The 26,851-nt window shown below is 33.8% G+C and overlaps 3 protein-coding genes and 1 long non-coding RNA gene across 12 annotated transcripts; 3 read left to right on the forward strand and 1 right to left on the reverse strand.

Annotated features, from left to right (window-relative positions):
• Positions 1-9,579: 9,579 nt before the first annotated feature.
• Positions 9,580-12,841, forward strand: UXS1 (UDP-glucuronic acid decarboxylase 1). The gene is made up of 7 exons (XM_039048074.2): positions 9,580-10,425; positions 10,554-10,701; positions 10,799-10,878; positions 11,031-11,114; positions 11,233-11,307; positions 11,846-11,938; positions 12,171-12,841. Exons 1-7 carry the CDS (start codon positions 9,796-9,798, stop codon positions 12,375-12,377), a joined length of 1,317 nt encoding a protein of 438 aa, XP_038904002.1. The 5' UTR covers positions 9,580-9,795; the 3' UTR covers positions 12,378-12,841.
• A 1,348-nt stretch (positions 12,842-14,189) lies between these two features.
• Positions 14,190-16,681, forward strand: LOC120090422 (protein SODIUM POTASSIUM ROOT DEFECTIVE 3-like). The gene is made up of 3 exons (XM_039048076.2): positions 14,190-15,662; positions 15,819-15,894; positions 16,190-16,681. The coding sequence occupies exons 1-3, from the start codon at positions 15,042-15,044 to the stop codon at positions 16,411-16,413; spliced, it is 921 nt and encodes a 306-aa protein (XP_038904004.1). The 5' UTR covers positions 14,190-15,041; the 3' UTR covers positions 16,414-16,681.
• Positions 16,682-17,266: 585 nt separating this feature from the next.
• LOC120090419 (uncharacterized) lies at positions 17,267-22,437 on the reverse strand. Of its 9 annotated transcripts, none has more exons than XM_090306825.1 (7): positions 22,149-22,381; positions 21,467-21,527; positions 21,319-21,370; positions 20,917-20,988; positions 18,835-20,829; positions 18,550-18,733; positions 17,267-17,934 (listed from the first exon to the last, which is right to left on the reverse strand). In XM_090306825.1, the coding sequence occupies exons 5-7, from the start codon at positions 20,716-20,718 to the stop codon at positions 17,315-17,317; spliced, it is 2,688 nt and encodes an 895-aa protein (XP_090162951.1). In that variant the 5' UTR covers positions 20,719-20,829; positions 20,917-20,988; positions 21,319-21,370; positions 21,467-21,527; positions 22,149-22,381; the 3' UTR covers positions 17,267-17,314. The 9 variants fall into 9 exon arrangements, with proteins under 9 accessions (XP_090162951.1, XP_038903996.1, XP_090162950.1 ...); XM_039048068.2 differs by adding an exon at positions 21,962-22,076 and having other exon boundaries at positions 18,835-20,988; XM_090306824.1 differs by having other exon boundaries at positions 21,962-22,381.
• On the forward strand, positions 18,212-19,153 carry LOC150032841 (uncharacterized). The gene is made up of 2 exons (XR_016524479.1): positions 18,212-18,393; positions 18,503-19,153. It is a non-coding gene; the product is annotated as an uncharacterized LOC150032841 (long non-coding RNA).
• Positions 22,438-26,851: the final 4,414 nt, after the last annotated feature.

The following is a 26,851-nucleotide window of genomic DNA, read 5'->3' on the forward strand; positions in this document are numbered from 1 at the left end:
GGTGATGTTTACTTGTTTTGAAGATAGTAGATCTAAGAAGTTGGTGAAGCCCTCCAAAGTCGAAAGGGTTTCTAGAATTTATTTTCTCTATTAATTTTTTATTAAAATTTGAAAATGGTCTAAAAAATTTTCCACTACGCTTGGGATTTCAACCTAGCAGAAACATGAAACTTCAATTAATTTTGAATTTGTTTTTGTTCTTCTAGGTGTTTCGCTTACATCAAGAGTCGTTACAGCCTTTCTTCTTCTTTCAGGTTGTATTTTCTGGTTGTTTCTTTCAACTGAAAGACTTGCTATTGTATTATTTGTTCTCTGTATCAGTGCAAACAATTAATTCACAGTTCTATTTATACAACTTACAACTAAATAATTACACTTTGGTTATATAAAATTGTTTCTATACTCTATCACATATAATATACATAAAACAACCTTCTTATTGAAAGGACAAATGTACGTCCTTATCACTGCTTAAAGAGTGTAATGATTCAGTTTTTTTAGGTTTTTTTTTTTTCCAATTATCCCCGCAGCACGCAATCGGTAATTACTTCTCGTATTCTTTTTTGCCTTCTCTTTTACCATCCCTTTTAATAACATGAACAAAATACTGCTTTTAAAATGAACTCATTTTCAGTTTGTGATCCCTTAAAAATCAGATTGGGTCTGATTTTTAAAAAAAAAAAAAAAAAAAACAAAAGAAATATGTGTTATTTTGAATATAAAAAATCTCGCATGTACATTTAAGGAGAAGAGTATGTATGTTGAACCTTTATTTTAAAGTTCTTCCAAATTTGTAGATTTTAAGAACAAAGATTTGTCATCGAAACCCTAATCCATTAATTTGTTGAGTTTGAACATCGTATACAACCAGAGCACCTCCTATTGATGACTACTTCTCAGATTCTAATGGTTTCGTCCAAATCTTCTAAGTATTTGTCGATTTCTTATGGTTTCTTCAGAATGAACAATTAGAGCACTTCCTATAGAGCAAAAGCTTAAAGATGGAAGGATGGGGACAAGGAAATGTTTTGGTGAGAAGAGGAAGAGTTTTTGTCTATTCATTCAAGATAATGGCAGCATGAAGAACGACCAGAGCAACTCTAAGATAATGATAGCATAAAGAATGATCGAGCACCTCCTATCAATGGCTACTTCTCGGATTCTAATAGTTTCTTCAGAAGGAATGGTCAAAGCACATCCTATGGAGCAGAAACTTGAAGATAGAATGATGGGAAAGAGCAAAAGTTTTGGTGGGAAGAGGAAGGGATTTTGTCTATTCATTCAATGCTTGAAGCGACAAATTCAAAAATAGGGTTAGCTTTTTGGGGAAGATAAATTGGCAGGTGGGTTTTAAAAGTATGTTGGTAATTTCAGGCAGGTATAGTTAAAGTGTATCTAAAATTTTGTCTTATTAAGGATTGTATCTATGTGTTAGGGGTACTTTGGACTTTTAAATTTTTTATTTAATATTTTTTATTTCGTTTTGACATTTTTACAAATGAAAAGTAGTTTTGCTATTTGTCCAAATGAAAAGTTAAAATATGCTATTTTTTTGTTAGTCCTTTTATATAATGCACTTGGCCTAATTTAGGCCTTGAGCCATGTACTGTATTTTCTCGAGTCTAAACCAATTTATTATAAAGAATTTAGACTAATTTAGGCTTTGTGTCAAATGATCACCTGAGCTTGGATTTAATACTAAGCCAATCGGTCTAATCAAATGACATAAAAGAAGACACATAGTATCATCTGGATGTGCTATCTTTGATCTTTGAATTTGTAATTTAGAAGCACTTATTATTTTGTAATCGGTCTAAAAATTAACTATATGCAAGTTTGTCGTTAATTTAAGATAGTGATGTGGCGACTCATGATTGATTAGAATTTCTCATTCAACTGGTACTAAAAAACAAGAATAGAACTTCTTCCAATAGAAAGACGAATGAAGATTTTCATACACAAAAAAGAACACGAGAATATGTCACCCAAGCAAGCTAGTGTGCAATCGAATTGCAGCGATGAAGGTAGTTAGAGCAACATCCTCTACACAATAAGCCAACAACTATCATTTGTCAAGTTTTTTTTATTTTCAACATGCCTGAGCCTTTTTCTTCTTTAGGTTTCAAGTCTTAAATTTCCCTTTAATCTTTAGATTTCGTGTTTTTTACACTTTTTGCTCCTAAAATTTTACAAATATTCATTAATATGTAGGTTTTTGACACATGTAATATAAAAAAAGTTAAGAATATTATTTTAGATCTTAAACTTTTAAGTCTTATTCCATTTTAGTCCATATACTTTTAATAAATCTAAAAATTTCTCCCTACATTCATTTTATTGTTGATTATTAACATTCTTTTTATAAATTGTGAGAATATTTGTACTTATGTTTTTTTCTTGTATGAAAATTAACTTTGATACAAGTTAACTTTGAAGTACCAAATTTAAAATTGGTTGAAAGTACAATAATTAAATTTAAGATTTATTAAAATATAAATTAAAAATATCTCGACTAAAATGAATTTGTAACCCAAGAAATTGGAAGTAAAATGATATTTTAACCCAAAATAAGTTGTTGACATATTGAACCCTTTTTGAGGTATCGAATTAGAATCTAGATATTCAATCCTAAGTTTATAATATATAATCTAATAAAATTGAAAGTTTGATGATCGATTAAAAAATTAATAAAGATTAGAAACTTAAAAGATACTATTTAAAGTTCATAACACATTAGATATAAAATTAAAAGTTAGATATCTATTAAACATCTTTTGTATTCAAAGACTAAATTTGTAACTTAACCTATATTTTTCAGATAAAGAAATATCTAATTAGGCAATACTCCTTGAACTTTATCATTTGTTTAAAAAATATTCTTATTTTTTTAAAAATTTGCACTTACCCTGTACCTTTCATAAATGTTTAAATCCTTTATATTTTCATTTTAGGTCACCGTCACTTAATTTAGATCCCTATTTTTGTTCAAAATTCTAAAAAAGTTATCCCGTACAAAAAAGAAGTTTTTAAATGTTTATATCAATAAAATCGAATTTGTTTTTATAGAATAGATATACTTTTGAAACGTTCTTACATAAAATTGGGAAAAATACTTTTTTTTAGACTTCAATCTAGGTCTTGCATGCTCTCTAGGGTCTCAAAATGTTACACTTTAACTTTGAGTTTAATTTTAATTTGGTCTCTAAGTATTAGTTAATTTTCATTTTTATCGTCAAGTTTTTATCAATGCTCATTTTGGTGTTGTTGTTAACTAATTTAAAATAATTATGATGTAAAATTCTTAGTTAATTTTAAAAGTGATCAAAAGTTAGAGAAAACAAGTTTAATTATAATTAATTTCCTCTTTTAGAATAATTAAAAGACATTAACATCAACAATTGCAAGTGAATATTTAGTGAAAAAATTAAAGTTAAAAGTATAAATATAAAAATTCTGGGACTAGATTGAAATAAATCTCAGAATTCAAGAGCAAAAGTATAAAATTTTGAAACTTTGATACTAAACAAAAATTAAACTCAAAATTCAAGAATAAAGAAATTAAATATTGAAACCAGTGACAAACTAGATCCAAAACCTAAAAACTAATAAGAGTTTGTTTAGAATACATTTTCAAATATTGAATTTTGTTAAAAAAAAAATCATTTTGGAAAAACAACCATTGAAGTATTTGGCAACCATTCAAAATAGGGGTGTATTTTAAACTCTTTTATCAAAAGAGTTTAACCCTCCATTTGGATTCAAAAAAGTTTAAGAAATAATTTTAAATCCTAGTGATTTAAAATTTTAGACATGATTCTAAATTAATTACTGTTTGGAACGAGAAAGATTTTAAAAGAAATGTATTTAAAATTTTATATTTGAATGGTAACTGGAAAAGGAAAAAAAATAAAATTTACTAAGACGTGTTAATTCAAAATTAGAATTTGACAAGGTTAATTTAGGCTCTGTTTGGTAAACATTTTGGTGTTGGTTTTTGTTTTTGAGAATTAAGCCCATGGACACTACTTCCACCTCCAAATTTCTTTTTTTGTTATCTTTTTTTCACGAATGGTTTAAAAATCAAGCCAAACTTTGAGAACTAAAAAAAATAGCTTTTAAAAAGTTATTTTTGTTTTTAAAATTTGGCTAAGAATTCAACCATTTTAGTTAAGAAAAATGCAAATTATGGTGAGAAATGTGGATAAAATAGGCATATTTTTCAAAAACAAAAATAAAAAGTCAAATGGTTAACAAGGGCCTAAATAATTTACTTTTATATTCTATGAAATTCTGCTAAATCCGAGCATTTTAGTCGAGAAAGTTTTTAAGTAAAATAGGATTTAAAATCATTTCAAATTTAGTCATTTTATTTTCTGCAATACTAAACAATACAATTCATTTGAAATCTATGAGGTTTCAAACATGCCATAAATAAAGGAAAATTTGGGCCGATGACCTAATATCTGAGCCCATAATGGCAAATGACCCTTTTTTTATAAAAAAAAACTGTCAATTGACCTTCTATAGATGTCATAACAGTATGAGATTACAAGAATTACCCCTGATAATTGTCTCGCTCTCGCTACATGGTGTTCTCGCTCTTGCTATCTGTCTATCTTCCATCATAATGTGATTGTTTGTCACTATACGATTGATTTGACATTTTTCACGAATTCATCTGTCTACAACTTAAAATCGTTAACGCACAACAAATATGTAATGGTAAGTTCTTTAAAATCTAAACTTCATTTGAACATAATTTTTTAGAACCAAACAAAGTTTTCAGAATGAACGGACTTTTTTTAACGTGGTTTCATTGGTGTTTGTAGGAACTGGTCTAAAAAAGGTATGTAAATAGCATAACGAAAGGGGTGCGGAAAAGAGCGACAATGAAAGGGGTGTTGGAAAGAGCAACGAAAAAAGGTGGAGAGAGAGAGTGACAGCGAGAATGAGAGCGAGTGACAGCGAGAGGCAACAACGAGAGTCACGGGAGCGAGAGCAATTGAGAGCGACAACGAGAGGGATCTATATCTATTAGATGATATTCATCTACTTAATAAAAAATGTTATCTTGCTTTGTAGGATGACGAAAAAGTGTCTACTAATTCGATACGGAGGTGATTGGGATGAGAACCAAAATTTGTATGTTAGAGGCGAGCTAATAAGAATTATTGTGCCTATTACATTGAATTATGAAGAACTTAAGGCTCACATTTATAAGGTTGCAAATGTAAGTTGCTCAGAGTTTGATGTTGTTATGAGAGTTAAATATAAACTTGATTATGAAACCTCTCCACAGTGCATACGGAATGACGGTGATGTTCGCTTCCTTCTTTTCTGGGAAGATCTTTGTAGAGTTCAACTATATGTAACGCTAAAATCAAACCATGACGAAAACGTGAATATGAGTTATGATGGTACAAGGGTATATAAACAATACGAGGTATCATATGAGCTTAATCGAGAAGGGGGTGATATTCCATTGTCTATGAACACTCAACCATCAACATTATCAATACACAATGACAACATTCATGCATGGGACTTGGAAAGAAAAACTCAATGTAACAGACATATGCTTGGTAATGAGAGATCAAGAGGAATTACTTCAATGGATTGTGGTCCTTCAAAAGAGCGTGATCCTTTCGTGGTTGGTAATGAGAGATCAACAGGATTGAATGTTATAAATTGTGGTCCTTCAGAAAAGCGTGATCCTGATTGAATTTTATAGATTGTGGTCCTTCGAAAGAGTGTGATCCTTTCGTGGTTGATAATGAGAAATCAGCAAGATTGAATTTTATAGATTGTGATCCTTTGGAAGAGCGTGATCCTTTCGTGGTTGATAATGAGAGATCGGCAGGATTGAATTCTAGGGACTGAGGTCCTTCAGAGGTACGTAGACCTGTAGTGGCTATTAATGAGAGATCAACAGGATTGAATTCCATGTCTTCATGTCGTAGAGGGGAACTAATTATGCCTGGTACTTTTTCATCTGAGACAGATGTTGAAATTGGTCAACTTTTTTTTAGTAAGAGTGACTTAAAAATGAGATTGTTTATTCTGTCCATAAATAATAATTTTGAATATAAGGTAAGAAAGTCAACTAAGTCTTTGTGTTACTATCAAATGTATTAAGAATAATTGTAAGTGGAGCCTTTGTGCAGTGAAAGTCCCAAGGTGTGACATATTTAAGATCACAAAGTATATGCAATTGCACACATGTTCTATTGAAATTTTAAATCATGATCATAGACAAACGACTGTGGTAGTTGGTGAACTAATCAAAGACAAGTTTACAGGCATAAAACGTGTTTATAAACCTCGTCACATTGTTGAGGATGTGAGGAAAGAGTACGATGTAGACATAAGTTACGATAAGGCGTGGCGTGCAAGAAAAACCGTTTATGCTCTCGCTAGGGGTACTCTAGAAGAGTCGTACGCTGTTTTATATGCATATGGTGAAGCGTTAAAATGGAGAATCTAGGTACAAGATTTGAAATCGAACTTGAAAATGATGTGCATTTCAAGTACATGTTCATGGCATTAGGGCTTTGTATTAAAGGTTTTGCAAGTTGTCGTTCTGTGATAATTGTTGATATATCGTATTTGAAAGGAAAATACAAAGGGACCATGTTTGTTAGGGTTTCCATTGTCGGTAACAACCAAGTATATCCACTAGCATATGCCATAGTGGACAATGGAACTGATTGAGCTTGGAAGTGGTTTATGTTGAATTTGAAGTGTGCCATTGGAGAACCCCCTAATTTCGTGTTTATGTCCAATCAAGCAATATTTATTGGCAATGTCATTCGTACAGTATTTTCTATGAAATTTCATGGATTATGCACATACCACATAGAAAATAATATGCTTTCCAACTTTAAGGACAATACGATTGTTGGGATGTTAAAAAATGCAGTTAGAGCATTTTGCATGTCAAAGTTCCAATCACACTGGGACCAACTACGTACTTTTTGAAATGGTGTTGTATCGAAATATTTGGAAGATATTGGTCTTGTTCAGAACGATCCTCCTCGGGGACAAAATGTTCCTCCTCAAGCTTAGGACATACGTCATCCACCAACACATCATGAAACATATCCTCACTGGGGTGTAAGCAGACTGGTGGAAGTTCATGTCCGTATTAGATTTGTTCTCCCTCACTCTACGTTCTGAATTATCCTGCTCATCACCTTCCCCACCTTCAGAACTATCGTCTGAACTACTAGATCTCTCTGAACTCTCGGTGTCAGAGTGTACTTGTCTTACAGCTCGTCTATCAATTGGGGTGTCCCAAAACTCTTTCTCAGCATTGGACATGACAAGACCTCCTTTGACTTTTGTCTGCATTAAGGATCCAACCCAGTAAGATGGTTAGTGTATATTTAACAATCAAATAAATATATTGTGGCTACATTACATTTACATTTTGAGACTAAAAAACGTCTCTCTCGAGTACTTTGAATGACACCGAGTGGGAGCATGACCACTGTAATATACGAGGCACAACTACCTTGCTCTTTCGAGTGACAACGTTCCCTACTATCGACGATAGGATCTCGTACGTCTACATCTAAATATGAAACAACTCGTATTTATAACTATGTTAATGTTAAACCAAGGATAAAGTTAAGTTAAGTAACATCTACCTAGAATGCCTGGGGAAATCCACGGAGCGAGTACTTCACAACAAAATTTTTATTTTCCCTCACCTTCTTCTTGTATAAACCAACTTTATCCTTATATAAACCAACCTTATCATTTAGTGCAGTCTTGAGGGCATCGAGTGTCCTTTGCCAAATAATTGTACCCCAATCAAGACTGTTGTAATAGTCTATATCTTCAACATCTTCAAAAAGAGTACGATCGACAACAATCTTTTACTTGTTCTTACCCATCATTGCAACTTTTGTGTAATATACAAGGGTGATTTTAACAGCATCGTCGTCGTTTTCAAATACCAAATTCTTATATTCTTCTAGTAAATTCAGGTGGAATGCGTCTGAGATCGACCGATTATCAAAGTACCTTGTCGCAAGTTCTTGTAAGGACTCCTCACTCCATACAACTCGCTTATCTCGCTCTCACCAATCTCGCTCATCTCGGTCTCACCAATCTCGCTTATGTCACTCTCACAAAACTCGCTCTACCTTGTCTGACTCTAAATATACCTTCTTCATCCTCAACCAATGCAGAACACATCAAAAACGCATCGAACCCCAAAATAAAAAACAAATACAATCGATTAAACCCCGAAACCCATCTAAACAAATGAAACCAACCTAAACAGACGAGTGGGAGCATGACCACGGTAATATACGAGGCACAGCTACCTTGCTCTTTTGAGTGACAACGTTGCCTGCTATCGACGATAGGATCTCATACGTCTACATCTAAATATGAAACAACTCGTATTTATAACTATGTTAATGTTAAACCAAAGATAAAGTTAAGTTAAGTAACATCTACCTAGAATGCTTGGGGAAATCCATGGAGCAAGTACTTCACAACATAATTTATATTTCCCCTCACCTTCTTCTTGTATAAACCAACCTTATCCTTATATAAACCAACCTTATCATTTAGTGCAGTCTTGAGGGCGTCGAGTGTCCTTTGCCAAATAATTGTACCCCAATCAAGACTGTTGTAATAGTCTCTGTCTTCAACATCTTCAAAAAGAGTACGATCGACAACAATCTTTTCGCAAGTTCTTGTAAGGACTCCTCACTCCATACAACTCGCTTATCTCGCTCTCACCAATCTCGTTCATCTCAGTCTCACCAATCTCGCTTATGTCACTCTCGCAAAACTCGTTCTCTACCTTGTCTGACTCTAAATATACCTTCTTCATCCTCAACCAATGCAGAACACATAAAAAATACATCGAAACCCAAAATAAAAAACAAATGTGACCGATTAAACCCCGAAACCCACCTAAAAAAATGAAACCAACCTAAACAGACGAAACCAAGAACTTTGTAAACGAAACCAACCTAAATAGACAAAACCAAGAACTTCGCAAACAAAACCAACCTAAACAGATGCAACACTACATGCAAAACGAAAATTAAATTCACTTACCCAAGAACTTCGATTACGGAAGTAAATGGATGGTGGTTTTGTAGAGCGAGATTGAACGACACTACACGAGAATTTTGAGCGACTGGGACAACCGTTGCGTTTGAGCACACAAGTATCGTATAGACTGGAGGAGCATTTTTGTAATCTCATATCGTGATGACGTCAACAGAAGATCAATTGTTAGTTTTTTTTAATAAAATTAGGTCATTTGGCATTATGGGCCGAAATATTAGGTCATCGACCCAAATTTTTCATAAATGAAAATGAATTTTTTGAAAAATATATTTTTTTCTCAAGTGAATCCAAAACAGACTTAGAAGCATTTTTTTTTCTTTTTTTCTAAAGCAAATTTAAAGAATAGGTTGAAAAAATTTCCCAAAAAAAAAAAAAGAAAAGAAAAAAAGAGAGAGAGAGAACTTTGTAGGGAGGGTAACTTCGTCCAAATTTGGATTTTTAGAAATTGAAGTAATGGTTAGGGCATTGAACAAAATTACAATTACCAGACCTTCAATCCGTTTCAGTTGGGAAATTCTGGCGATCTCTCAGGTCCCAAATGGTTCGAATTCGATACTAAAATTCACAAAACTTCAACTTTACATCCAAATTTCTTCAAATTCTCACTACCAAAATCCCAATTTCACTGTTCTTCTTCTTGATCTGTGATAACATTCAGAAACCGCGGTGAATCAATCTCAAGCAACCCATCACACAGCAATGCAGAGCATCAAACAGCTCCATAAGCAATCCAGCATCAATCACCGGCGGGATGAAGAGGTTCCGCCGGCTCCAACATCGCCATATTCCCCAAAAGCTCTCAAACACCCCAGATCTCTCCCCAGATCCATCAACTACCTCTTCAGAGAGCAGAGACTTCTCTTTGTTTTTGTCGGCATTTTGATTGGTTCCACCTTCTTCATCCTTCAGCCCTCGTTGTCCCGTATTGGCCCCTCTGAAGCTGGTTCTGCAATTCGCAGATCGTTTTCTACAAGTTTGACGAGCAGGGACCAGGTTTCGGGGTCGGGGATATATGGATTCGGTAAAACAGGGGGAAGAGTTCCCGTCGGTATTGGGCGCCGGAGGTTGAGGATTGTTGTCACCGGTGGAGCTGGATTCGTGGGAAGTCATCTTGTGGATAAGCTTATTGAAAGAGGGGATGATGTGATTGTTATTGATAACTTCTTCACCGGTAGAAAGGAGAATTTGGTGCATCATATGGGAAATCCTCGATTCGAGCTCATTCGACATGACGTGGTTGAGCCAATTCTTTTGGAGGTGGATCAAATCTATCACTTGGCTTGTCCAGCATCTCCTGTCCATTACAAGTACAATCCTGTCAAGACTATTATATCCTTTTTCCAGTAGTTCCATTTTCAGATTCTTGCTTTTCGTGTTAGCTATCGTTGCATTTTAGGAAGAAAGTTTGCTGTTAGAATTATGATGTTTTTGCCTGGACATCCTTGACTAATTATCACAAGACAAATGTAATGGGTACCTTGAATATGCTTGGCCTGGCAAAGAGAATTGGGGCTAGATTTCTACTCACCAGTACGAGTGAGGTTTATGGTGATCCACTTGAGCATCCTCAGAAGGAAACATACTGGGGAAATGTAAACCCTATAGGTAAAAAGTGTAGTTTTGATATATACCACAAGCATTTAGTAGAATATTAGCATATTGAATCAGAGTTATAATTTTAAGAAAATAATTTAATTATTAGGCGAGAGGAGCTGCTATGATGAAGGAAAGAGAACAGCAGAAACCTTAACAATGGATTATCATAGAGGTGCTGAAGTCGAGGTAACTACTCTGACGTTTAGTTGTATTCCATTAGCTGCTGTTAGGATGCTTGCATTTAACATGAAGAAAAGGGATTGCTGTATTTTTTATAAGGATTAATCTCTTGCAGTTTCCTGATTCATTTGACAATTGGTAAGATTTTCTTTTTGCAGGTTCGAATTGCTCGCATTTTTAATACGTATGGACCCCGTATGTGTTTAGACGATGGGCGTGTTGTCAGCAACTTTGTTGCACAGGTTAAACATCTGACTTGACTTTTTACCCTTCTCCTATTTCAAGTTTTTGTTTGGGATCTGATTGTGATCAATGCTTAAAATGTATTTTGATTTTCTAATGCTCTTAGTAATTGTTCAGGCCATTCGCAAACAGCCATTGACTGTTTATGGTGATGGAAAACAAACACGGAGCTTTCAATATGTCTCTGACTTGGTATGCCATATTGACTTTTGTAATGTCTCTATGGAACCTTTATCTGCGTAGCATCACTTAAAAATATTATTGATGCTTTTGCATTCTTCTGACTTTGTTTGGGACTTACATACTGCGAATTGCCTTAGCCTTGTTGGATGACTATATATTGCCATTCTAGTTAGTATGTTTTAAGAATCTAAGATATTCAGCATTTCATTCAATGCATTTGCAATCTTCACCCAATTATGTTGATTTCATATTTCAAGTGGAAATGTGAAGGCGTAAACAGGAAGATTTAAGACAACTCTCAAATTAGTTTGTAATTTACAATGAGTTACATTTTCTGGTTCTATTCTGTCTTTGGATCTAAACTAGTTAAGATAGATGCTTGTAATTATCTATTTGATCTGTTATTTCTGTGGTTACCACTTACTATATATGTAAGGGCATAAACTGAAAACTTGGCTTCAAAGAGGCAACTCAACTTCTAAAATAAAGCATTATTTAGTGATTTAACGAATCCCTACTGAGGACCTTGAATAATCTCCCATGGTAGGTTAATGGACTGGTGGCACTGATGGAAGGTGAACATGTAGGGCCTTTCAACTTGGGTAATCCAGGAGAGTTTACCATGCTGGAGCTGGCCCAGGTTTGTCTTTCTAATTGACTTATATATATATATATATATATATATATATATATATATATATATATATTCACGAATTTTCAGGTCATTTCCAGATCCTTAAAAAGGGGTTTTAAGTAATACAATCTTTGTTGCAAACCGTGTCCAAGTATTTCATGGTCACTCCTCAATGAGAGGAGAGGGAGAGAGTTTCTATAGCAACAATTTCAACTTTTTCTTTTACATGTTTATATAGGTTGTCAAAGAAACTATAGATCCAAGTGCAACAATAGAGTTTAGACCAAATACTGCTGATGATCCTCACAAGAGAAAACCTGATATTAGCAAAGCAAAGTCATTACTCAACTGGGAACCCAAAATTTCACTAAGAGAAGGACTGCCTCTCATGGTGAGTGACTTCCAGAAGCGCATTTTGAATGAAGATGAAGGTAAAGGTTACTAATGAAGAAAATTACAAGGAATGAGACATAGTATGTATAGTGAGAAGCATCTGAATCTTGTTGATTCATTCATTCGTTGTCCAAATATCCTCTAAATTCATCTTCATCCCACTATAGGAACACAAAAAGTTTTTTGCTCTTCATTACAAGCTTGAGTGCCACATCCCTATTTATTTCTGTTCTTTTCAATGCATTTTATCCAATAGTTCTGTCCTGCTGGTGAAAAGGTCTTTCAGGCCAATTTTTTGTTTCCTTGACCCAGCATGTGATTAGGCTACCTGAAGTTTGGTTGTTAGAAACAGACCGATCTGTTTGTATGGGCTTCCAGTGTCCTCTTTATCTCTGGGCTTGTCATTTCCACTTGCCCCATTACACTACATATATGTATCCATGCAAATAAACATCACATACATATATTGTATTTGTCGATATGAGTGATATGATGGTGTAGAACTGTTTCTTTAAAGTTTTGCTTCACACACCCATCTAGTATAAATTTACTCTTCCAATTTTGAAGTTTCTTTTGTGTTTGGTGAATGATTGCAACCTTTTTGTTGGTGCTGCTGTGGTTGCCACAAGATGTGATTGTTGCTAGGTAGGAGTTGAATGTCTTCAATGAAAAGCTAGCAAATTCATGGAGCTTTCGATTTGAACTCCCTATAATGTTGAATGATATGTTGTTTCAAAATTAGCCATATGCCTGGAACGTGCCCTCGGTATCCAGGGGATGCAAACCGACCACCATAGAACCCTGTTCAATAAGTGAAACAACTATAGTCGTTGACTTATTTAAACACAGGCTGCTACATATGCTTTTAGTTTTTCCTTCATGTTAGTTCAAACTTTTACCACAGTGAATTGAAGGTGAGTTCAAAGGGAAATTATACTTGCCATGCCATGTATATGTATTTCTTGTGAACAGTTTTTGTTCTTCGAATGGGTTCTTGGAAAAAGACAACTTTAGATGATTAGACATCTGGGGATCTGATTCCAAAGCATCCTAAATCCTTTGTTTTCATGTACAAGAATCCAATTCTATCCAAAGAGAAAGAACAGATTCCATTCCAAGAGAAAAAAAAAAAAAAAGTGAAGAAAATGGAACAAATTCTAGAAATGGTTTTAAGTTTTGAAATAACATCATTCTTATATTCTATGTAGACCTACCATCTCTGTATAATTTGTGCATTTGACTTTTTCTGCATTATGCTATAAACACATTTGAGATACTTATGAAGGTCTCCTTCCTCAAAAATTGTGAATAGAGGGTCGTCGATGCTTCAACCGCGTAAAATTACTGATTTCATGTTGTAATTACAACTTGAAGCGATGAATGTACTAATAAGTTAAATTAGCATAAACCAAGCTTTCATTATTGATATAATTAAACAAAAAACCAGCATGTTACCTCTTTCATTATTAAGATATTTTAGCAAGTTGCGCTCCATTTTGCGAAGGGTAAAATGACACAAGATAATTGTTATGGTAGTAGAGTAGAGAGATGATTTTAGAGTAAACAAGAGAGAGAGAGAGAGAAGTGGTAGAAGAATAAAGTGGACCAAAGGGTAGGTTGACATTGAATGAAATGGAAGAGAGAACATAAGGAATTGATTAGAGGGTTTAACAATATATTGGTAAAAATGGGTTGGCCAAAATGTGAAGAAAAGAGGATGCAAAAGAAAAACAAGCCAAATTCTATCAGCATCTGATTCCCATCATAAGCTACTGAAAGGGAACTCCATGGCTTCATATTAGAAACAAAGAAGAAGAAAAGTAGCTTTGGACTACTTAATACTTTCCAACACCCAAAAAAAAAAGAGCGGGGGTTTGAACTTCTTCTAGAATCCCTCTAATGCTTATTCATTAAGTGATTATTCCCTATTTTGCTGTTTGGATTTGTATTACCGTTCCCATGATTTAGATTTGACCTTCATTTTCTTTTCTGATGGGAAAGAACCAAGCTTTCTTTGCTTTGAGTTTGATTGAACCTTCTGAGTTCTGATAATTAAGAGGAAAGTAATGTCAGATAACAGATTCATTGAAACATCGACAAACATGTCGAAGACATTACTATGCGTTTTTTACTGCATATATGATGTGGAAAGAAGATGAATTTACAGACAATTGTTTAAAGTGTAATTGCAAGCAGACAGTTGCTGCTGTGATAGAGCATTAAACATTGGAATTGAATTTTTCTGTAAATTTCATCAGAAAGTTTTCATTGAATAAGACATGAATTTGTTGGACATATCAAATAAATTCTGCAGGCTCAGGCTGATAAAAAACATTATAGTTCCCTGTTATAATTTTACATGTTTTTCTTTTCAACTGGAGGATTCTGACTGCATGATTTATTTGGTTCAGTATCTATTTCCTCTTTGAGTATTAGCCAAATAAAGTGCTCTCAATATTTTGTTGGGAAAAATTCTTCATTTTTCAAAATGTAATAAGAATCAAACTGTTTCTCTCTCTCTCTCTCTCTCTCTAAAGAGATCTGCTTAAAACCAGAAAAGAACAAAGGCCTATCTGTAAAAGCTTTCATCTTTCTCTCTCTCCCCATAGGTTCAGATTCTCCCAACCATACCATTTCTTTCTCTTTCTCTCATAAATCATTGCCAAAAGATGAAAGGCATAGATATATTCTGTGAATACCAAGCTTCAATAGCCATATGAGCTTAAGCATGGAAATTGAGCAAGCCTCCTCATCTTCATCGTCCTCCTCCTTCCGCTCCTCGCCCGTTATTCAGCTCGGTGGCCGTGCTCTCGACCGCCACAACCCCATCATCTGTGATGGAAGAAGAAACATCACTGCCCCCAACACTCTATTAACACCTCCTCGAGATTTTTCTCGACCACCCTTTAGTCCCCAACCTCACCATCAACTCACAAAGAGCAAGAAAAACTCTTCAAAAGCCAACAGAAAAACCAAGACCAAAATCCCATCGGTGAAACAAGAAAATGAAGAGAAAGAAAGTTCTCTCAATCTTCCATCTACTGATATTTTGAAGAAAAGCTCCTTCATACCCACTGATATTGTTACAAGGAGCTTTGCTAAGTTGAGTGATCTGGTCGCTCCTCCTCCTCCGCCCCTGGCTGGATCATCTAGATACCTACTTGAAAGTGATACACAATCACAATTTTTCGATGGGTTGCCAGAGATCGACCCTGTTTACGATATCGTCTCGGTTGATGATTACAAAGAACTCAAAACTAAGGTAGATCAAGATGAGTCTACTTCAACAACTCAACCAACATTGTCTCAGGAGCCCAAACCAACTCCTACCAAACAGGTTTGCCACTTTGCTATACCTTTTAGTGATCAAGAAGTAATATGACAGAACATGATTATGGAGGATAAAAGAAACAATTGCAACTACTTTTAATATTCTATAAGGTAAATGACTTTCTTTTTAAAGAGAAATGTTTGCTTTTGGTTTTGTTTGCAGGTTGTTGTGTTGATGGTGTCACTGCACTGTAAAGGTTGTGAAGGGAAAGTTAGGAAACATCTTTCAAAAATGGAAGGTATACTTCAGCTTCCTTAAAGAATATGTTTGACAATGTCTTTAGCCCTTTTGATAACACTTGTAGAAAATGCCATCTCTTCGGACATGTTTTTGGACATCCATTCTTAATCTGTCTTTTCTTTCTTAGGATTTGGTGCTTTTACTAAAAAAAATGAAACTTTCTCTAGCTTGACATGATTGAGTATCGTATCTGTTCGAATGTTTTATTACGATAAATATACACTACGATAAAGGGTTTTTTTAACCCAAAAGGATAAATATTAGAAAGAATTGACTTTAAATTTTGGAAGCAGGAGTTACATCCTTCAACATAGACTATGCAGCCAAAAAAGTGACAATAGAAGGAGATGTAACACCAGTGGGAGTTTTGGCAAGTGTATCAAAGCTAAAGCATGCAAAGTTTTGGACTTCTCAACCGCCAACTCCGCCACCGCCGCCGCCACAGTCACCACCATCCACCTCGTTGACTGTGGCTTCGACATCAGCCACTACAGAAATGCCAGGAAACCAGCTTTGACTAATCATATCTTATGACTGATAAAGTTTGAGTTTACTGTACATCTAGTTTAAGACTGAACTTTGATGCCTTCAAAGATGGAAAAAGGTTGGGATTCTAGAGCATGCTGTTGAGAAGTTTCAAGTTAATTCTCTTTTCCTTTGTTACTTTTGAAGTTTTAAGCTGAGTAAGGTAAAGAGTGGCATCTTTCAAGCAAAAAACTATTGGGAATTGGATTCCCCATGGTTTTGCTGTAATATAATACAACCATGCCTTTTTGATTCCCAAAGCCTTTATTATCTGATGAGGTTTGTTTTCTCCGAAAATATTCCACAGAATGTGGTTCTTTGAAGCTGTTCAAACCTTGGTAAGAGTAAAGTTTCAGCCTAAATGATTAAATCCATATTAAATTATAAGTTTATTTCATAAGATTATTTAGTTCCTGTTATTTAAAAAGAAAAATTGTTGGACAATTGCATGATCCATAAATAATACACAATTTACAAAATAAGTAAAAACCACCGTTAAAAGTTTAAGATTCTATTAGACAGTAAGAGACCTAAATTCAAGAATTAAACTTGTAATTTAACCTAATCTTAAACATTTCTTAATAACCTAAAACAAAGTTATGACATAAGTCAACTCAAAGGGATACCTTAAGTCCAGGTCCAGCTACTAATCAGCATAAAAACTTGATTTTGACTGCATTCTTCTAACCTCACTTGCAAAATTAATCATGAAATGGACGACCTTACTTGAACAGGTCTATTCTATAGGTCGTACAATTGTCCTTGAGTTCTAAAAATCATGAAATGTTTTTTTTTTTTTTTTTTTTTTTTTGGGGGGGGGGGGGGGGGGGGCGGCTCCTCATGCATTAAGTTTAAAGGCTTTATATCTTATTTCGACATGAGAGCTACATCATCTATAAATACATATCAACTACCTCAGTTATGAGTTCATCTACCATTAGTCTCTCGATCTCCTTGCCTATTACATCAACATCATACCCCAACACTAACCATTGCGTTGTCCTCCCCACCACTTTCTCTACAATGTCTTCATCTACTTTCTTCACTTGCTTAGCTAGAAACTTACACAAATTATTGAAGAGCTCTTCACTATGCCCTACTTGAATTGTTGGGGGCCTTATCCATGGATAAGGGTCAGTGAATTTTTGGTAAATATCCAATATTCCTAAATTTATACGGTCAAAAAGTAGCTTTCTTTCTGACCTTGGTTGAGAAGACCAAACCGCATACTTCTTCTCGAGCTCCTCAAATGTAGAAGGATCAACAGGGCATTCCAGAGAGTGCCACATTGCAATGAATATGTCGGGGTCGGTATCTTTAAAAGCTGAGTTCTGTAAGATATCAGTTAGATATGAAAACTCCCAGTTATCTTCAACTTTGCAAGCATATCTCTCCTCTGGAAACCCAATGGAACCTTCCACTCCATCTTCATCCCTCGAGATGTGCTGTGTTTCTTCAGATTCAGTGAAAGCTTCTGTCTCTAACTTGAGTAACTTGAGTTGCATTCGAAGCCCTGTATTCATCACACAGAGGATAACAAATTAAAACTTACCCAGCTTCAGAAAACAGAAGATAGTTGAAACCATAAGATTCTAATCTCTACAGAGGCCTGGCTAGTCATCATTTCAGAACACTTGAGTTAGATCATATATAATAACTTTGTACTTCTCAATTCTCAAGATCATATTCATCTTTTTTTTCTCGTTCGTTCTTTTTCGTCTCTGATGAATGAAAATTAGATCACTCCATTCAATAATTTTATGTTTCCATTTTCATCCTTTACAACTCAGCCAAATTTGGAGAACTAAAAAGAAAGGGCAACTATTGGACCACATGATAATCAGAAGAGTCAATGGTATGACAAGAAGATACAAACATCTGCTTATAAAGATGAAAATTGAGTCAAACAACTTGTACTGTTACAGATGAATACCACCCAATTTCACATTCGATGAGTTTAAAAGCAAGGCAGGTACAACCTGAAGTTCAATTCAATATGTTCATGGTTTGAATAATATCATACTTGAATAACAGGCAGAATATTAGAATTATTTCAAACTTAGGTTGATTTCATCTGCCAGATCAATTCAGTAAATGCTTAAAGGAGAGCATAATCATACGTAATTACCATGGAGGTCAGCACTGAGACTCTCAAAGCAGTCAGAACCAGGCGGTAGATCATCTGTAAAAGGAGGTTCCAGAACGGAAACTGGACTGGGCTGATCAGCCTCCTTTGAGCTTACAGGAGATTCTAATCCAGATATAGATTTCAAATGGAATGAAGTATCTTCAGATCCCTCAGGCGACAATTCCTGGATATAAAAAAAAAGTTTTAGATTGGGGAAAATTGTCAATGCAGGATTTCATGGTTAAAATATCCTGAAGTGTACAGTGAGAATATTTTAAGACAAACCTTAGAGATAAAACAATCTTGATCCCCAGAGGGAGAAATATCTTCTACCACTGAATGAACCGACAATTCCGGTTGAAGTTCCTCATTAGAGGATACAATCGCCTCATCAGATTTCACTCTCAAATCCATCCAACTTTCGAGAACATGAGTTTGGTCCTTCACCGGGAAATGTGTTGATTCTTCAACAACCAGCAGATTCCCATCGGCTGGTTCATTGTCTTTAAAATCGCTGTCTTGATTCTGGCTAGTGCAAATCTCCAGTACAGGGTCGTTAAATTCCTCAAGTGAACAGATAGAACTATGAGATTTCCTTCTCCTATGTCTGGAATTTCTGTGGGCTATATGTTCCCTTTGGCATAAATTCTCGCTAATTGCCTCCTTTCTTTCCCACTTGAAGGCCTCTTTTGGTATCACAAGTGGATCCATCCTCAGAGATTTGGATTTTGTTTTAACAATCTCAAAGGCAGTTGATGAGGCAGGAAGAGATCTTGACCTAGATAATTTCTCTAAGCAGATGTCCTTCCAGCCATCCCTACTACTTATGCCAAAAGGTACGATGCACTGGTCATTAAAAACTTTGCCGCCAGATTCTCCTCGATACCTTGGTTCCATATATGCAGGTGTACTTTCCTTCTCAGGCATGGCAAGCATCTCTGCCAGTGTGCAACTCCTACTAACAACACCCGTCTTATGGTAGTCACAAGTAGTTTTCCATCTTTCTGATAGTCTCTTCTTAGCCTCTGCACTCAAGGATGACTGTTTATAACGGAATGATGAAGACCGGCGTTGACCATTTAAGCCAAACATATCGCTGGTATTGCATTTCCCAGCCTCTAAATCATTCCCAATAAAAGGACTTGCATTCCTATCATGTCTTGCTATTCCAAGAGATGAACTCATGGAACCATATTCAAAATTTTCTCTCACTTGCCTAGTTTTCTTGGAAACTTCTTTAGAAGATCTAACCTCATGACTTGATACCCCTGGATCGTCATCATGGTTCTTCGTTCTCAAAGTTTCCATCCCCCTGATCTCTGTCCTTTCAGATTCTGATGGCTTTCTACAATCAGACTGAAAAGCATGCGAGGATGATATAACACTGGAAGAATTTTGTGCCTTCCCAAGATTTGGCTTCAAAACAACAATTCTTTTTGGGAAGATAGACATTCTTTCATCGTCCTCTAATTTAATTCTAGAACTTTCAACAGGACATTTTGCAACATAATTAGAATCAGAGGGGCTGATATGACCGCTACAATGTTTGCGAGATTTTCTGTGCTTCTTCCGTGGATTTCTCCTCACTGACTTCCTACCAGAGTCATGGCACCCATGATTCTCATCATCTGATGATTTCATAGATACCGTATGAATACAATTAGAGTGGGGAAGAACATCATTTATGTCAAGAAGATGCTTCATGAATAGAGAATCTGGCTGCTGAAGATATTTCAGTAGAAGTTTCTTGTTTGAATCCAGTACTTCAAGGGCGTCATGAAATTCCTTGGAACCCTGTAGCTTCTCGTCAGTTACAAGACGTCTGGCATCCATGAACTTCTTATGAATAAATTCCATCTCTGTTCGAGCAGGCTTCAGATTTGCAATCTTGGGTACTGAGAAACTGCTGCTTCCTTTCATCGATGTTTCCTGTACCTCAAAGACATCCTTAAATTTTTGCTGCTGCCTTGAACTTCGTGCATACAATTGATTGTCGTCAGATGCAGCACGCCTTTGAGATTTTTCAGGTGATACCGTCCTCTGCGAATGGTTCCCTGGCGTCTTCTTCTGTTGTTTATAAGACGGCCGATGCGGCACTGGCATCCCATCCAGACCCATCAATTTGGCAACGGGACTGGGTGACCTCCTGGATTCAGTCTCTTTAGACATTTCTTCTGCTATTACGCTTGCCTAAACTAAAGAACTTCCAATTCAACTTAAGCGTGGACTACAATTTTTTAAATCATTTTACCAACCATCACTTCTGTTTTCATTTTGACTCTACAGAATGACCAAAAACAAGGGAGAATCAGCTAAATCAACCTGATGTAGGAAATGGTATAAACCATATTACATAGTTCAACCAACATGTAAGGTAGGTAAGTGAGAGCATGGTGCATGTAATCTGCTCCTGTTGAGATTTGAATACTTGGCTCTTTCCTGGAAAATGTGGTAAACAAGGATGGGGTGAAGGATCAGAGAAATTTTTTTAGTTTTTCTGTTTTTTTTTTTTTTTTTCCGAAAAGAACAAAAAGAAAACCCAAGTTTGAAAAATGTAATTTCAGAGGATTTATCAGGGAATCGAGTATTGCAACGAACAGAATCCAATGTTTCAAAACATACCAAAGATTTTCTTTTTAAATTTACAGGAAATATTTAAATTAACAAAAGGACAGAAAAGGAGGTAAAGAGGAGCAGAGCAAAGGGAGGGGGGAAGAGTTCACAAAAACAAAAATGGAATTCAATTTAAAGGTGAACTTCGGAAAGTACCTGGATGGCGATCACTTTTCCTAGCAACTTATTTCACGCGCCTCAGTTACATCTAGAAAAATTATTGAAAGAGATGATTTTATAAAGAAAACCCTACAAAAGAATAAAAAAGTGGGGAAAAAAAGTCAAAAAGTAACTTCTTGAAAACCTGCTTTAGCAAAGGATTCAAGCCCAGGCAATAACTCCAGAGACTTGATATTGCAGACAAACTGCAACAGACAACAGTAGAAACACCAATAAATACATATAAACAAAAATTCTTTCCAATTACTCAATTCTTTCTCTTGCCAAAAGAAAAAGGTGAAAGTACTACCATACCAATTAGCCAGCCATAACATGAAATACTTGGCTTTTCAAATCACATTATCAAAGCAACCAAAAATCAAGCTAATGGGGTTGCAACTTTCTCAGTTTCATTAGCATTTAACAGCAAAACAAAATAAAAGCCCCCAAACTTCCAGCTGAGAAACTTGTGGCACAAAGCTAGAAACGAAAATTCTCGATTAACGTTATACCTCAGTACATTCAACAGAAGCACAAGAACAAAGAAACAAACAAATTCATTTCTGTACTCTTTTCCTTTCCCGAAATTTCCTCAAGAGCCAAATAGAAAGCACTCAACAAAGAAACAAGAAAAACTAACCGAAAGACAGACTTCTCGATTACGTCGTCCTTTCAAAACAACTGTTCACCAAGCTTACACAAGTGATTCCCGTGACCTTCTACCTATTTTGTCGAAACAGGTCGAAGCTTCTCTACTTCACGCATTAAAAGCACTTTCTAAATAAATGAACAGTCAACAAAAACACATTCGAAATCCCCGAGAGTACCTCGAATTCCACCACAGGCAAATGAAGGACACCTTTCAGTCTCAGATTCAGAATTCGGTACAATCCGGAAATCCGCAGATCGTGAGATTCGAAAGAACGGTAAATAAGGAATGTGCGTGGGGTAGTGGAACCGGAACTAACCCTAGCCAAATCGGAGATACGGAAATTCCAGTCCGGCGAATCGAGACGGCGGAGCACGGCGGAGGAACCGATTAAAGAGAGAGGAAAAAGAGAGAGAGTAATGGATTTGAACATTTAAATTGGTGAAGGATTGAGAAAGATGAGCGGCAAGTGGATGGACTGAAAGGCCAATTTGGCCCAAGAAAAATGTCGACGTGTCGGAATCTTATGCCGCCATGTCGACTTTTGGAACTGTCGTAAAAGGAAACATAAAGAAATTGGAAGGGTAATTATGTAAACTGGTGATAGGGGTAGATTTGGAATTCGTTATATTTAAGAAAAGGGTGAATTTAAAAAAGTTTGGTAGCATGAAGCATCTTGACTTTTGTATAATTATTTTAAAATTATTTATTGTTCTTTATTTTAAATTTTCTATATAAAAAAATTATTTGAAATTTATTCAATCAACCCTCTCTTTTTATATATATATAGGCGTGTAATTTCAAGGATGATGAAAAAAATCGAGAAAAAAAATGACTCAAATCATCCTCGTAAAACTGTTATTAAAAAAATTTTCTTATTAAGTATATCTGAACATTTTGAACTTTAAGAGTTAAGTATCAATTAAAATCAATTCAAAGACGATTAAATTTATTTTTCCAAAGTTCTCACTTGGTAGCAAAATAAACTATCACATAATTTTTCTTAATTGAGCAGAGAAAAACGATAAAAAAAAACAAACAATAAGATGAAAAAACACTCCTTAATAAAAAGAGTTATACTTCATTTGATTATTATAGTTCTCTAATTTTTAGAGACTTTGATGTAAACCTTAAATTAAAAATTACCTTTAATCCCCAATAAATAATAATTTAGTCATTAAACTTTGGTTGGTAGCAACTTAGTTCTTAAACTTTTAATTTTGTAACAATTTATCCTTAAACTTTAGTTCGTAGCGATTAATTCTTATATTTTAAAATTTGTAACAATGTAGTCCCTATCGTAGCAATTAGTGTTGAAATTTAATGAAATTTCTCAAATAAATAAACGATAAACTAATGAGAGACTCAGTATGTTTATAATATACAAAGTCTACATCATAAAATAATAAAAATTGACATCTAATTTTGATAAGTTTGTTTATATTAGGGACTAAATTGTTATATATTATAGTTCAGGAACTAAATTGTTACAAAGTTAAAAATTACTGGATATTTACAAACTAAATTTATTGATTAAATTGTTACTTTCATAAAAATTTAGGGATGAAATATTTTTCAACCTTTTAATGTTTTGTATTAATACTGTTTTTATGAAACGATAGAAAAAGCCAATTGAATGATGTAAATCATAAATAAAAATAATTTAATAGAAATAGATCTTCTTTTATTATTATTATTATTATTATTATTATTATTATTATTATTATTATTATTGGTTGTTGCGAAGTACGCCAATAAAGAAATTAGGGAAGGCTTTGTGGTGGAGTCCCACAATGATACAGGCACGGCTATCAATTATTTCTATTTTTATAAGTTACTTTCATATCTTAACAAAATATAAGGTCAATTCTCAAGATTTTGGAGAAAATAAACTTTCATCTCCCACATATTTTGACTATATTCACAACATAAATGTCTAACTTTACTAATATACAAATTCTAGATATTAATAAAGTGAAATTGACCACGTAATATCTCTAAAGATCGAAGGTTCAATTCCTCACTTTACATATCTCTCATTTTGAGATGAAATAGTGTGAAAATAAAAGTTTTAGATGGTAAAAGAATAAACTCATATCGGTTAGTTTTGAGGAGAAATAATGTAAAAATTTAATAGAAAAACTTTGAATGAGGTTAAAAAATAAATGCATGTTCTTTTTTGTAGATTTTTTAAATTCAATCTCTTTAAAAATTAAATTTTCACATTGAAATAAAGCTGGAAATTGAGAAAAAATTAAAATTAAGTAGCATATTGAAAAGACTTCATTGTCCGACGACATTAGCATGTGAAACTATACAATGGTATGTAATCAGGACTATAAAACTAAAAAATTTAAACTGAACTAACGTAGCTAATTTCAAAAGAAAAAATCAAAATTTTCTCGAAATTTCAAGATTTATTGAAAATCTCATCAAAAGTGAAGGAAAAAAAAATTTGGAATTTCGTCGAAATGGTAAAAAAATAACAAACAAAATGTTCCTATTGAAATTTCAAGACTGATTCAAAATTTTGATGGAATTTTTTCCATATATCCCATCAAAATTTCCGTTAGAAATGAGATAATTTATGAGATATCATCATAGAAGTAATTAGATATATTTTAATAATTAATATTTAAGTGCATCCCTGAACTCACCTATATTTATATATTTCACTAAATTGTCCAATCATAACTTTATCAAGTGGCACATTTTATTTTTTCTTTTGGAAATATTTTGATATTTTTTTAGATGTACGTGATGAAAAAGGGTGCACAAATATAAATAATCATTCAAATATTACCTATTTTGATTGGGTAACTAAAAAGAAGGTAGCATGCATGAAACATGGACAGAGTGATGGGATATATATGACAACTGAAGCTTCTTTTGTTTCCTTCCAATTCATTCACTGCTTCTACATACATAGAGACAGAGAAAGAGAAACATTGCACAAACAACAAGAAGTGCCATATAGAGACAATGACCTAAGTTTATTTGTCATGTCCACTTAAAATCTTACCATATCATCACAATAATGCATAGAAAGTGGAAGAGGGGTTATTTCATTACTCTTCATAACCTTTTGGTTTCATCACTAATAGAATAGGGAATGGAACATTGAGGCATTTGGCCCATTGACTATTGTTAATTTACTGGTATTTAATATGTTCGAATTAGTAAGTTTGTGTTCAACGTATAGAATTATAAGATGAAGTTTTACGATAATTATGAAAAGTAAATTAAGAGAGGAAATTTGAGTTACTTAATAAAGATAAAAAGTGTAAAAAGATTAAAAAAAATGAAGTTGCTCGATAAATATGTGAATTTCAATAGTGTTAATATTGAAGTTGAGTTGTTTAGACCAATGGAAGAAGTTCGTGGGCCAAACGGCTTGTAAACTTTTAATTTCATATCCATCAATTTGAAAAAGTGAAAATAGATCCAGAAATCTTTATTTTTTTAAAAAAATTAAAGATAAGAAAAATAAATCATAAGTCTATTAGGTACATGATTAAAGGTTCAAGTACTTATTATCAATGATTGAAATATCTATCAATATTTCGATGTGTCTATAAATCAAAAGGTTGTGCATCGATAATAAATATTAATCAAAATCTCGGATATCTTTTATAAACATACATAGAACATGAACAATCATTATATATTAATCTTGATATGAATATGAAACTAATAAGAAGATTTATAACCTAGTTTAAAAGTAAAAACAACTCACTTATTAATTTGAACATATCTTTCTTTATATATAAATTTTATTATTTAAAGAATATTCTATTAATACTAATCTCTTATCAATATATTCATTAATATATCTATAGAATTAAAATATCGAATCAATTCAACGTCAATATAAAGTTGCAATGACCTATTTGACACAAACCTAAAATTTTGCAATTTAATCAAGTTCTTATTAATGTTGTTGCGGAATCAATACAACAAACCACACCAAAAGGGAATGTTCGAGATCTTTTAAGATATAAACCAAAAGTCTTAAATTAAATTTAAACACCTCAATAGAAAATTTACTATCTTAAATCCTTGGTTGTTTCTTGAAGCTGAGCTTTTATATGGGCAAAGCTTCCCTAAAAATTGAATAGGCATGGGCCACAAATATAATTATATAACAATTAGAACAGTTAAACCTATAAAATGTTATTAGAAAGAGGTGGGGAAAAAGCTTAATGTAGAAGACCCCACTTATTTTTCAAAAAAGAAAAAAAAAACATTTACAATATTCATTATGTCTTATAAGAGAACTTTGCATTACATCATTGGTGTTCTTTTAAGGGAGAAAAAATGACAAAAGATCATTGCTTAGTATCAAAGAAAAAAAAAAAAAAGTAACCTAAAAGAAGTGACAGATCCATAATTTTTGTTCAATGGACTGAATATAAAACTTCGTGAGTATTTCAAATTGAATCCATAAAAAAATATTTAATAGATCTCAACTTTCAATTTCATGTCTAATAATCTAAAGAAGTTGCATCCAAAAAGATTAAACATCTTATCACCATGCTAAGATAACCATTTTAATAACTAAAATGACTTTTTTTATATTAGTGTAAAAAAAAAAAATGCATTGAAGTGGGAGACTCAAACCATCCAGGCCTATGGTAAATTTGCACAACTACATGTAGTCTTATTACTACTAAAAAGAGGTTATATGAATATTTCAAATTGGACTTGATTTCTAAGTACAAGTAAGAGATTTCCACAAAATAAACAAAAACAAAAATCAAATAACAAGGCCATTTGGAAACAGAAACCACCAAAGTTGATGGAAGAAAGTTTTCACTAAGGCCACGTTTACCGAATTGCAATAAAAATTGGTGTAATTGTAATGAAATTCTATTGATGGAC

Source organism: Benincasa hispida, chromosome 11 (genome assembly GCF_027475165.1).
Source record: "Benincasa hispida cultivar pf3 chromosome 11, pf3_genome.v1.1, whole genome shotgun sequence".
NCBI classification, from domain to species: Eukaryota; Viridiplantae; Streptophyta; class Magnoliopsida; order Cucurbitales; family Cucurbitaceae; genus Benincasa; species Benincasa hispida.